This window comes from Rhopalosiphum padi, chromosome 3 (assembly GCF_020882245.1).
Source record: "Rhopalosiphum padi isolate XX-2018 chromosome 3, ASM2088224v1, whole genome shotgun sequence".
Classification (NCBI taxonomy): Eukaryota; Metazoa; Arthropoda; class Insecta; order Hemiptera; family Aphididae; genus Rhopalosiphum; species Rhopalosiphum padi.
This window is the reverse complement of record NC_083599.1, coordinates 5,869,920-5,884,204: the sequence shown is the minus strand read 5'-3', so window position 1 is coordinate 5,884,204 and position 14,285 is coordinate 5,869,920. Positions and strand designations below refer to the sequence as shown.

Sequence of the window (14,285 nt, the reverse complement as noted above, 5' to 3'; positions counted from 1 at the left end):
CGGCGGCAGATAAGCGCCGATACCTGATTTGCATATTATATAATTCACAAGACACAAAATATAATTAAAATAAATATAAAAATAACGGCTGGTGCGCGCGAGTGTTTGTGTGTGTGTGTGTCGATCGGTTGTTCCTCCGTAACCGATAGGATTTTTTATTATATTAGGTATCTATATTATATTATTATATTATATATTATGCTACGGCGGCAACAGATAGGGAACGGACAATAGGTCGTGCGCCCGGTTATCAAAATACTTCGTGCTATACTAATACACCGACTGACTTGTGTAAATTGTTGTATATATTGTGTTATAGCTCAACTATAATTGGTTGGGTTCGCCGCGCAAATACTAGTGAGCTATATATATGTGGTGTGGTGGTGTACTGGTGTATAAGTGTCAAGTGTGTATATGTGTTTGTGTGTGTATACTTAAAACTAATAACAAAATGGGTAACTCAATAATAAATGGTAACCCCAATAAAATCTGGTATATAAAATATGATATAATAAATAAATAACGGCCCTTTTTGGCCCAACAAGTAAAAAAGGTGGGCAATAAGTGGATATCGCTCTGCTGTATAGTAGACACGGAGAGTAGGTTACTATAATGGATGTGTTAAATTTTAATACAATGACAGGTATCATTGTATACGAAAAACGATTCTGAAGGGAGATGATTTGTCAGTCTAGGATAATTAGTAGGATATATTATATTATTACCTATATTTAAATCGTAATATATTGTAATTTTACGCGATTTTGTAAAAAATTAAATTTCATACGCTCATAAAATTATTTCTATATTGACGCTAGAATTTTTTTTTTATAGTTTCTTGAAGGAATACTTATGGATAACCTTGTATTGGGGTTTTTAACCTTAGATATAAATCACAAAAAATATTTATGAATTTTCAACTTTGAGATTCCTTGCGAATTTTCGCGATTTTAACATATTTCGTAAATATTTGAACTTTAAATGATTATCAACAAAAATTGTGACTTTTTTACTACGATAAGTATAACTTATAATAAACCTTGTATTAAATTTTAAAGAGATTTTCCAAATTTTTTATAGACATTTCAAAAAAAAAACTTCGAGAATTTAAATTTTCTATAAATAGCTTAAAAAAGTCAAAATATTTTGAAATTAATTTAATCGTAAATAGATAATGCTAATATAAACATTTGGAGAAAATTTCAAGTATTTACAATGATTCGTTTTCGAGTTATACCAAAAAAAAATCGATTTTGTCGAAAACTGATCAAGCGTAAAAATTCCCAACACTTTTGAAAACTACTGAATATTTTTTACTTTTTACCCCCTCAAAGTACCAACTAGATGAATTTTCCTTTTCAAAGAGGGGCTGAAGTCAAAAATCAAAGCATTATTTCTACTCCAAATCGTGATGACAGACACAAAAAAAACATACATCTCTGTAAATTCAATACATTCCTCACTTCGTTCAGAATCTAAAATGAATCTTGTAATATTATCAAGTATTAGTGATTCTTATTGGGCGTGTAGTCATAAAAATTGTAAAGCTTTTATTGAAAACTTCAAATTAATTCTAGATGTTTTACAAGAAGAGGTAGAAGAAAATAATGATCGTGATGTTAGTCGAGCTATTGGTAAATATTAGATTTCTGATAATAAATGATGACATACACATACCTATGTTAAAAATTGCATATTATATATTTTTATAGGAATATTGGTCACGATGTTGAAAGGAGAATTTGTTGTATATTTGCATATCATGAATTATGTGTCAGGTATCATTCAAATTTTGAGTTGTAACTTACAAATGAAAAATGAAACAAAGCTGCTAATACTGTTATTGGAGTTATTAAAAAAAATGAGGATAGTAGAAATTCAGAAAACTGTATAGATTTGCGGATTTCTGCTAGAAGTATGTTATTATTTGCCATGTATCACTAATTTAACTCAAGTTTAAAAGTTATACAATTATAAATACTATTATTAAATTTTAAGTGTTCAAAAGAAAGAGAAGAGAGGTAACACAACTATTGATCAGAATTTTCAACAAGATAGTGAAAACACCAACTGATTTTTAGAAAGTTCATGCATTTATCCCTATACTTGATAATTTAATAATCAATATAAAATCCAGATTTTCAACACAAAGCTTAGAAGTAGCCTAGTCAGTTGAAAGCTTTTTAGCACTTTATTAGTTTATTATGAAAAAAGTTCCTATTTTATTAATAGTTATAAGGTAATTAAATAGCAGCAAACTAATATTAAAATAATTTGGCACATAATCGGCGGAGTATTTTGTATATTTTTACATTTAAATAAACCTAAACATAATTCTTTTAATTTTAATTTTAGTCTTTATTTAATATAGAATATATATGAAGATGCATTAAAGTGTGAACTAAAAGTAGCGAAAAGGTGTTTGATAAATGCTCAAAATTCAGACAATTCCATAAGCGGTATGAATGTTGAAGAAAACACAATCTCAACTGAAAAATCAGTTGTAGAACAAGAAGTCTATCCAAATGTTTATATGCATTATTAAATACCGCATTCGCTCTATACCCATAAGTTCAGCTACGTGCGAGCGATCTTTTTCGTGTACGAGGAGAATTAAGTCATACATTAGGTCGACTATCACCCAAAACAGGTTTACTAATCAGGCTATACTTAATATAGAAAGAGAACAATCTAATGATTCTAATGTGATAAACGATGATGATATTTTAAAATTATTTTCATCAAAATATAGGCGACATACGCATACAGTTATAAATTATAATATATATTTTACTTATTTTATTATTTACATTTTGTTTTTAATGTCTAGGTTATAGTTTGATTCTATGGTTTATTTTTAATTTTGATTTTAGAGTACTTTTTGTGATTACTAAATTCTGATTATGCTTATAGTGGGGGGTGTGGACCATGGGGGGCTCTACCCCACAAGTTATTTTGAAGTTTGGTTTTATAAAACTTAGAACTCTAGTCCCTGTAATTATTAAATCCTAGTTACACCCATTATTTTATTTCAGTTAAGAAAACAACTTTTTTTATTAACAGCCCCTCAAATTGATCCAGAAAATAAAGGAAGTGATAAAAATTAAGTAGAGGAGGAGTCTATCGGTAAAAGTGACGATAATCTTGACAATCAAGTAAATAATGATGAAGATAAGCTCAACGATTAAAACTGACGACAAAAACGAATTATTAAGTATGTAATTCAAAATAATAATAGCTATTACAAATATAATTTAAACAAATATTTTGTATTTAAAAGACATAAATGAAAGGAAGGAGATACAATCAAGAATAGAGCATTGGCACTAAATGGACTTCAAACACAAGCAAGTGTAATGCTGCAATGTCAAACCAAAAACTTCCGTCTACTTAACTGGGTGATACTGTTCGAGTACATGTTCCAGATATCGACCGTGGATGTATGGATTACCAAAATATGAGATTATCGGTCAGCTGTACACTCGAAATCAATTTGCCGTGTAAAACTTAAAAAGATATTATATATTACCTAAACTATATACTAAAAATTAATTTGTTAACTATATTTATTTATGAATTTATTACCTATATATCAATATTTGATTATACCTATTGTCAGACATGTCAGCATTCACTAAATAACTATTGCGCATGTCAACATTCACTGCCATTTACATACACCATATACAATATACAATATACGGGTATACGACAAAACAAGATAATAACACTTCTCCTGGGTTAAAATGGTTAGATTTATTATGTTCATCGTGAAAGAGTTAATTGAAGAAAAGAAAAATTCATTGAACAGGTACCTATAATAACAATAAGGTTTGCAATAGAAGTAATAGAACAACCGCGAAGACTTCAGTAATCAGTTTTTATTTAATAACAATTAAATAGCATATAATTCTGAAATATTTTGTATTTTGCAAGAAATAAACTTTTTTTATGTATTTTTTGGTGTTTGATTCCATTATGTCCCTCCCTGATAAATTTCTACGGGCACCTATGCACGCAGGCATATTGTAACTATTAGTGTAAGTGATGTGTAACACATCTTGTGTCATGTGTTAGTTTATTAGTTGTGTAAAAGAACATAATATTATACCTGCTTAGTGCTTACCTATATTAAATTATGTTCTTTTTTTAAATATGACTGTATGAGCTATTATTATGTAGGCATTGTTATTCTCCAATCCTACTAGGAAATGACGGCGATGCAGTCACGGAGATATTGTGTATAGGCACGCCGTACACATTATTATTATAAAGATTTTTATGCGGGAATGTACAATGACAATATTATAATATCACTATATCAGTACTATCCCGTACCGGGCTGTATAATTGTATTTATCAACTCTTTATATTATTCTAATGCTAGTATCTATAATCTATGTATATATTAACTCAATTTTCAATTTTATTTTATATACCGTAGGGTACCTTAAGTTACTTAAATTCTGTTAAGGATTCATTATAATTTATAATGAATCCGGTTTACCTTGTTACCTTGTACTATGTTACTATTATATTGATATCATTGTAAATAACGAACTTCAAACTATACATGTCTAGATAAAAATGGGTGTATAAGTGGTATAACAAATAAAATAAAATATTATTTATTTATGTATTATGTACCAACTGCACAAATTATACAAGCAAAAAGCCACTCTTAAATTTATCCGTGGTTTCTATGAATAATCTCCGATGCCTAATAAGCTTTATTTCTTAATTTTTCACTTTTCAATAGATACTACATAATATAATCAGTGATTACGGGTGTGTTAAATTTACAAACGCCAATGATATTATCATTGTATACGAAAAATGATTTTGAGCAGACTATAATAGTTACTAATAGTTACCTTAGGTTATTATACTAATAATTAGTCTGTCAGCCCACAACACAAAGTATATTTCATGATATGTTTTTTTTTTATAGAGGTACATAATAGTTATTAAAGTAATTTATTTTAGTTTTAATGTAATTGGTAAGTTGATATAATTTTTTCGAAAGTATTGCAGCATTTATTATGATAATATAATATCAACTTATATATAGGTAACTCAACATTTAATAAAATCTTTCTATGATTTCCGTAAAACAGCAAAAATACTAAAAATAGACAAAATCTTAAAATATATCAAAAATGTCATTATACGAAGGTGTAGTAAAATATGTACTCAACAGTTTTAAAATCCAGCGAATAATATTTTTAAATTATAATAAAATAATTAACATCGTTATAAAACGTTTAAATAAGTTAATTTGTCTAAATTTGAACTTGAAATGTCTATAAAAAATAAATTTGGATTTAGTATGAATTACTTATGACTTATGAGGAATCTTGTAATAAAATTTTTAAAACTTAGATCTTATTATTAATAAGAAAATATTTTATGAATTTCTGACTATAAACTAAAGTTAGAAAATTTCGTAAAAATTCTAATTTCAAATGCATATAAAAAAATTATGGCTATATGTACTTTTAATATTTTTATACAGATAAACAACATATGTGGGTTCTTGTATTACATTTTTAAACTTTTTGACTCGGCGAATAACTTTTTATCAATAACTTTGAAAAAAAAATGGATATTTTATCATGCTTATTGCCTAATGCCTATAAATAATTCAGTGTTGATATATTTTGAACATTTTATTACATAAAGAAAATTAAAATATACACATTTGATTTGATAAAAATTTCAAGTATTTACTGTTAGTACACTTTTTTGTAACTCTCTATTGTAAACTGTAATTATTAAAATATGCGATTATGCCCATTGCGGCACCGGAACACCCACGTATAATACAATATTAAAAAACAACTACACGTAGTACCGTACGTATGATTGCTTAGCCTACAGCCACAAATGAAATAATTCAACAATTGTCAATGACACAAATACACAATGTGATCTGCGTCAGTGTAAACGACACAACTAAAGAATAATATAATAATGTAAATCAAAATCATAATCTATAAAACATAATACATTATTAATTATTATACTGTATAATAAAAGCTTCAGTAAAAGAGTTATCTACAACACGTTGGTCTGCACGAGAAGATGCATGTAGAAGCTTAAATAATAATTGGGATAGAGTAATCAGTGCTCTCAAAGAAATTAAAAACAATGATAAACAAAAGGCACAAACGCGATGTGAAGCAAAAGGTATTTTAAAAAGTTTAGCTTGCTTTGAAAACAATTTCATGTCAATATTTTGGGGAGATCTTGGACGTTTTAATGCTGTAAGTAAAAAGTTACAGTCAATCGATATTGACTTGTATTTAGTGGTTGAATTGTACGAATCGCTCATTCAATACATTTCTAATCTTCGTAATGAAAAAATGTTTAAAATGTATGAAGATCGAGTTTCTAAATTACATGGAGGTGACACAGAATATAAATTAGATGTGCAAAGAAAGAGGAAAAGAAAAATTTTCTACGATGAACCACAAGATGAACTTAATTTTTGTGGAAGAAAACATTTTTTAATTAATACTTACTATGTTATTTTAGATAAAATACATACAGAGTTATTTAAACGAAAAGAGTCATATGATAAATTAACATTAAAATATTCCTTTTTTTTTAACCTAACTACAATATCGGAATCAGAAGTTTTTAAATTTGCTGAAAACTTATGTAAAATATACAAAGATGACTTAGATAAAAGCTTTTGTAATGAATGTGTACATTTCCAAAGTCATATTAAGTCTCTTAAAGATAAAGCACCAAAAAATATCCGGGACCTAAGTACACTGATACGATCCAAAAATTTACAAACAATTTATCCTTATGTGGACATTGCACTTAGAATGTTTCTGTGTACACCAGCAACGAATTGTTCTTCAGAAAGATGTTTTTTAACTCTGAGAAGATTAAAAACATATCTTAGATCGGTCATGAATAATGATCGCTTAAATGCTTTAGCTGTACTAAATATTGAAAGTGAACTAACTTCTAGCGTCAATTATGATAACATAATTAAAGAATATGCCGAGTCACAATCCAGAAAAAAAATTTAAATGTATTAATAATATACACAAATACAATATATGTACATAATAAAAAATAAATGTTTGTACACTAAACCTATTGTTTTTAAATAACATTAAATTTGTATTTTGTATAATGAGGCGTTTTTTTTTTGTTGCCCCCGGGTGTCAAATTCCTAAATACGGCCCTGATTATACATACGACATATACCTATATATTATAGGAAAATATAAATCACCATATAGTGTGGACTCACACAATATGAATTTCATATCGGCTCAAGAAAATGAAATATTTTTTTGTTTAAATATTGGATTGGCGTTGGTTACAGATAATCAAATAGTTATTATGATTGAATATAATTAGCTGTATTTTATTATATTTTGTCATTTCTCATTTAGGCTAAATAAAGATATTATATGTAGGTACCTAAATCTAAAATTAAATTATACCTACCTATTATATATTAGAGACAAAGTATACTGTTACTACTGTAGTAACCTCTATGAGTGCTGTCACCACTCGGTTACTGCAGTACTTTAACGACGAAGGCACGCGTCGTCTGCAGTTGCGACGAAGGTAGAAGTTTTTATAAATAAAAATAAAGTTAAAACGTTTGTTATTTAATAACTGGTTTTATTAAAAGTTAACATAAGTATTATGAATTGTTTTGACAGACTTAAATGTAAATCTACCGGAGAGAAAGTATTAATTTAGTCGAACACTAGGGAGATACTTGTATAGGCGGCGATGCGGCTGTAACAAAGTCCGCGACCCATACAAGTACTTAAAACTGGGATGACTGTAAAACAATCACTGAAGCTCTGGGTAACCAGGGCTCCTATTTATATGGAACATGCTGTGATAAAAGAGAGGACGAATGACGTCAATACGAATGTGTTTTGGTGCTAGCCAATGAGATGGCAGTATCCGGTGGCGTGATGTTGTGAAGTTGTACTTACGATTAGGAACCTCGTTTTTGTGTGTAAATGTCGGTTTACTACTTCACTACTGTATATAATATATATTAAAACAATATTGAAATTATCTTTGGTGAGGTCCCTTGCTGTTTTCCATGGTGGTTTACGTGACTTGAGTCGTTGGACATCTTCTAATGCAGTCAGGTCCGTGTGTATGGGGAGAGAGGGGTTATTAGTGTACTTTTTCCATTCTTGCAATAGTGCATGTTGTCTTCGTAACTTTGGCGGAGCAATGTTGCTAAGCAATGGTAGCCATTTTAGTGGTGTGGACTTTGTCAAACCACCAATTGTGCGCATTGCCGCGAAAGAAATACTTGGGTAACACTAAACCGTATTAGAACTGGTCATGGTAGGAGTGGTCACATGATGTATAAATGGGGACTACGAGACAATGAAACGTGTGACTGTGGTTATGAATCCCAGACGATCAATCACATCATCACTGAGTGTCTAATTCATGCATTTAAAGGTACCATAGAAGATATCCATCTGACGAAGGAAGAAGCGGTGGAATGGATGAAGAACCTGGATGTGAAACTATAGCACAACCCTTACATTTACCAAATGGGGAACCTCTTATCTATCTATTTTATGTGTTATATGTTTACTTTTTTTTTATTATTTTATTTATTTATTTATTTATTTTTTTTTTTTTTTTTTTTTAGTTTTATCACTGTTGACCATCTTTTAATTTTTAATTTTAATTTTAATTATGTAGATGTTACATCTTTTAATATTTTAAGTGTTGTTAATGTTGCTCATTGATGCCATACGAAAATAATAAATAATAATTAAAACAATTAGTTATCTGCAAGTAAGAAAAAAAGTTGCTTATTTAGTAATTTATTAGTTTATTACTATTCACCTCAGCCTTATCTCGGTTTAATTTATAATTAGGAAAATCTTAGTTATCAATGAATTAATTGAACAGTAGGTATTCATTACTGCTGATGATATGTTTTAATAAATAATAATTGTCTATTCCTAAATTTATTGTTGTAAGATGTGATAAAATGATTTAAAAACTACTAAGTCAGTGTTATTAAATTACTAATAATCATAAGTTATAGTAAGATTACTAAAAAAATGTAAAAATAAAATAAATTATATTCATAGATAGGTAGTAATAAATACTTTGTATTTTCACATGTATATTTCTTTATACCTATCTATTTGTATTTAAAAATATGTTTATATTCACATATTTATAACATAACAATAAAATAAAAATAAGTATAGGCCTGAGAAGATTATACATCATAATAGGTACTCATATAGTTGGTTTATGAATAGGTAATACCAATTTACATATTAAAGAATCTATTTCCGATCATATTAACACATAACTTAAAAAAAAGCCTTCTAAAGCAAATTTAAATCTGATTATATTAATAGATAGAAGATTCTTTGTATACACATATAATAATATTTCTTAACAATAACGTGTTTGTTATGGAAATTGAGTGATTAAGCAGTTATGTTAGGTACCTATTATAATATTTTGAATCTTAATGTGTTTATTTCAACCAAGTATAAAAGATAATGTTTTGTAAGAGAATATTTTAGTTTTTTAAAATGCATTGCCCAGATCAGTATATCAAAAACAATGCTATGCAATATAGAGCAGCCAAAGATATCTCAACTACATATATTGATAAATTGGAGTGGAAATCTCATGAAGTGGTTTTGGACATAGGATGTGGACCAGGCGATATAACCGCAGATATTCTTTATCCTATTTTGAAAAACAAAATAAAATATTTGGTATGTTTATATTGCTTAAAATAGTTTTTTTTTTTATAAATTATTAGTATTTACTATTGATTTTTTTAGGTCGGTGTTGATAAATCAATAGAAATGGTAGAATATGCTAAAAAGACCTACGGATGCGCTAATATGGATTTCAAAGTTCTTGATATTGAAAATACCAATGACTGCTCTTTTTATTCACACAGATTTAATAAAATATTTTCATTTTTCTGCCTTCACTGGGTTCATAATAAATTTGATTCTTTCCTTAATATGCAATTAATGTTGAAAAGTGGTGGCGAAATTTTGATTAACTTTTTGTTAATTAATCCAATAGCTGAATTATATACATTTATGGATGAAGAATGGCAAAAATATATTAAAGTGAGTATTTATGTGACTATTTTCTTAAGTGTTATTTTAATAATAAATAATTTAGATAGGTGCACTTTTATGTATTAATACTAAGAAGTTTGTATATTTATGTACAAAGTAAAAAAAACTAATGACCTTTAGTTGATGGTTCTAATAAAATAGATAGGTATATTAATACGAAAAGTTAAAACAAATACCTGTTATCACAAATAATTATGATCGATTGGTTTTTACTTTTTAAATGTTTAATAATTAATTTGATATATATACAAATTCAGGTTATAATAAAATTGCAATAAATTGTATACAGGACATAAAGCAGATATCGCAAGATTCGTATTCAAAAGATGAATTGAGAGAAATATTAATCAAGGCTGGATTTCGAATTATTAATTTAGAATCAACTGTAAAAAAATATACATTTCCGGACTTCTCATCACTTTTAAGTAATTATGATCACTTGTATTTATTTTTTTTCTATCAAAACTCAAAAGTTTAAACTAAAAATATTTTTTTGTTATTTACAATTATTTACTGTCAATATTTTATTATCAAGACTTGTAAGTTTATGCACTAAAAAACCTTTGAATAAGTATGCAACTATGCTCCTAAATATTTTCCAATAAGTATGCAATAAAAACTTATAAATGTGTAAAAAAATTATATTAAAAGTACGTAGTACCTGTATGTGTTGTCTATGTCTTACACGCGTATGGCATAGCAAATTTTTGTTCACCAGTTTCAGTAGTTGTGCTATTAGTTTTGATATCAAAGTGAATTAAACTATTATACAATTTAAAGGCTAGATTTTTATACTATCCCCACGTAGGTTTTTAACAATATTATTACTTTTAAGTAGGTTATATTTATAATTATCCTTTTAAAATAGCTACAAACTAATATTGTCTTATTATCCATAGATATAGATAGCCTGCAACGGCTAGGAATGTCTTACTTTATTAATAAAAAAAAAAGAAAAAAAAAAGTAGGTTATGATTTTTTTGAAACTGAACATTTTAAAATGATAATAATTAATGACTTACTCAATAATAATATCAATAAAAAAAACCTACATATAGCTCTAGATAATAATTTTACCTTTAAATTTTATAATAGGTCAATTCACTTTAATATCAAAACTAACTACATACTATTAGTGGCGGATCTAGGATTTTTTTATGGTGGGTGCTATTTTGTTAATAATAATAATCATAAAGTACTTATTATGTGCAATTTGGAGAAAAAAATTAATAATTTGGTACTTAAACATAATTAAGCAATATAAAAATTATAAGCAATTTAACATATTATATTTTTTTTTAAATTGGCGAATTATTAGTAATTTTTAATAAAATACGCGAAACGGGGGGTGCTTCAGCTCCCAAGCATCCCTCCTAAATCCGCCACTGCATACTATTGAAATTGTGAATGAAAATGTGTTATGTCGTACGTATGTAAGACGCAGACAACACAATATGTGGGTACTGCGACAATACGTCCTATTAATTAATTATTTTAATTTAAAAAGAAAACTTAATATAATGCCAATATTTTTAGATTCTGAACGGAGTGATGAATGTATTGATATTACAATGATGTGTGTTTTTTGTTTTTTATATTTTTTTTTATTTTAATTCTAATTTTTGTATCTGTCATCATGTTTTGGAGTAGTAATAGTGCTTTAATTTTTGACTTCAGCCCCTCTTTGAAAAGGAAAATTCATCTAGTTGATACTTTGAGGGGGTCAAAAGTTAAAAATTTCGAATAGTTTTCAAAAGCGTCGGAAAAACCCTGAAAAAGTAATGGAAAAACGGGAATTATTAAGCATAACCACTTTTCGACAAAATCGACTTTTTGATTTTGTTGTAATTCAAAAACGAATCATTGTAAATACTTGAAATTTTCACAAAATGTTTATATTAGCGTTATCTATTTACGATTAAATTAATTTCAAAATATTTTGACTTTTTTTAAGCTATTTATAGACAATTTAAATTTTCGAATTTTCTAAATTTTTTTTCTTGAAATGCTGATAAAAAAATGTTGGCTTTTTAAAAATCTTTAAAATTTAATACAAGGTTTATTATAAGTTGTTATTATTGAAGTAAAAAAAAAAATCAAAAATCGTTAGTCACAATTTTTTTTTTATAAGCATTAAAAGTAAAATTGCCAGGATTTTTGAAGTTGAAAATTCATAAAATTTTTGTGATTTATATCTAAGGTTTAAAAATCCAACACAAGGTTCTCCATGACTTTTTCTTTAAATAACAGTAAAAACTCCAGTGTCAATATAGAAAAAATTTATGAGTGTATGAAATTAATTTTTTTACGAAATCGAATAAAATTACGATATAGGTATGTATTACAATTTAAATATAGGTAATAATATAATACATCCTACTAATTATCCTAGACTTACAAATCATCTCCGTTCAGAATCGTTTTTCATATACAAATATACAATGATACTTGTCATTACAGTCAAATTTAACACATTCATTATAGTGACCTACTCTCTATGTCTACTATACAGCAGAGCGATATCCACATACCCAACTTTTTTTTTAAAGCTTGTACAAATAAAGGCATTTTTTTGTTCATATTATGTTTGGCTAATGATTAATTTTCATTCATTAGCAAATTTTTTCAATTTCTATAATATTAATAATAAGCCTGGTATATGTAATTACTAGAGTATGTTTTTATTACTTACCAAATTATTTTTAATTTGATTATAATTCAAAATACATAATTTAACACTTCAATACTTCATAATTTCATCTTGTAGTTAGTTTATAGATGTATCTACTTTTTGTCTCTAATTCACCTGTTCAGTATATTTTTTTATGAGACTATAAGTATGACTAAAAAAATGTTTTTGATTCTGCTGTGAACTATTTTTTAATATATTGCTAGCTAGGATCAGGAAAATTCAAAACCATCTTAAAATGTTATTGCAATGATAGAGTAAATTATTTTATTATTATTTCTCAGTTATTAACCTTATTTATTATTTGTATTTATTAGATGCTGTCAAAGCAGTAGATGTGATGTACAGTAATTTGCCACAGCATTTACACGACAGATATTCCATACATGTTAAGAATATAATATGTGAGAGACAAATGATTGAAATATGTTCAATTACTGGAAAAACAGTTGTTGCATATCATCCTATTACTGTGCATGCCGTCAAAGATTAAAATTTAAAAGATTAAATATTAAATATCATAATGTTTTTTTGGTGACAGGTTTATATTTAAAAAATTGTAAGAATAAAATAATTAAAATCTTAAGAAATATTATTAATTTTAAGTTTCATATATTTTTAAAGTTTATAAAAAAATTTAAATAAAAAAATAAAGAATTTATAAATATAATAAAGTTATTTTTATTTTTTGTTGCAATAGTTTGCATTAGTGGAAAATTATGTCCTGTTTAGGTGTTGACAAATGTTTGCTTTTGCTATTTATTGTTGCTTTCAAAATATAATAGATTCTCATTATGATATATTTTAGAATTATTGACTTTCCAAAAGTACAATCTTAATATGTGATAATTTTTTTTTTGTATTTGTGGCGATAAACATATCATCTAAAAATGATGTTGTATCACTTGTATCTATGCTAAATTTTGGCCATTTTTTTATTTACTACATAATTATACATAGATATTTATCAGTATAAGGTCTAGAATAGTGTAGCAACTTTCCAACAAATGTCAGTAAAATTCAAAAATATTTTAAATGTTCTGGGAATGTATTATAATTTATGTGAGATGTAACCATGTAGAGAAAAGTGGGAAAATTTGATAGATTTATGCGTAATTATTATGCCCGGTTCAAGGTGTATTGATAAGGTGTCGTCACTTGTTTGAAAATTTTACTACAGATAGTCATCACCACCTGGAGTGCTATAATATGTCCTATGAAGGTTAAGCCAAAGCCATAGAAAATTGAAAATATATTATGATTTAAGGAATAAAATTAAAAATGTTATATTGTAAATTACTATAATGACTTATATGTTCTAAATTATTTGTATGCATTAAATACTTTCTTTTTTCAAATACAATTGTTAATATTATTAAATACTGTCATTACTCATTTTTAAATAAAAAATCCCTATTCCAAAAAAATATATGAAAAATGTAAGAGTTAATTCA

The 14,285-nt window shown here is 26.8% G+C and overlaps 2 protein-coding genes across 2 annotated transcripts; both read left to right on the top strand.

Annotated features, from left to right (window-relative positions):
- The first annotated feature begins 5,789 nt into the window (after nt 1-5,789).
- On the top strand, nt 5,790-7,046 carry LOC132924744 (uncharacterized). The gene is made up of 3 exons (XM_060989193.1): nt 5,790-5,817; nt 6,040-6,492; nt 6,679-7,046. Exons 1-3 carry the CDS (start codon nt 5,790-5,792, stop codon nt 7,044-7,046), a joined length of 849 nt encoding a protein of 282 aa, XP_060845176.1.
- Nucleotides 7,047-9,572: 2,526 nt separating this feature from the next.
- LOC132927174 (juvenile hormone acid O-methyltransferase-like) lies at nt 9,573-13,324 on the top strand. Its single transcript, XM_060991648.1, has 4 exons — nt 9,573-9,761; nt 9,831-10,130; nt 10,432-10,567; nt 13,149-13,324. The coding sequence occupies exons 1-4, from the start codon at nt 9,573-9,575 to the stop codon at nt 13,322-13,324; spliced, it is 801 nt and encodes a 266-aa protein (XP_060847631.1).
- Nucleotides 13,325-14,285: the final 961 nt, after the last annotated feature.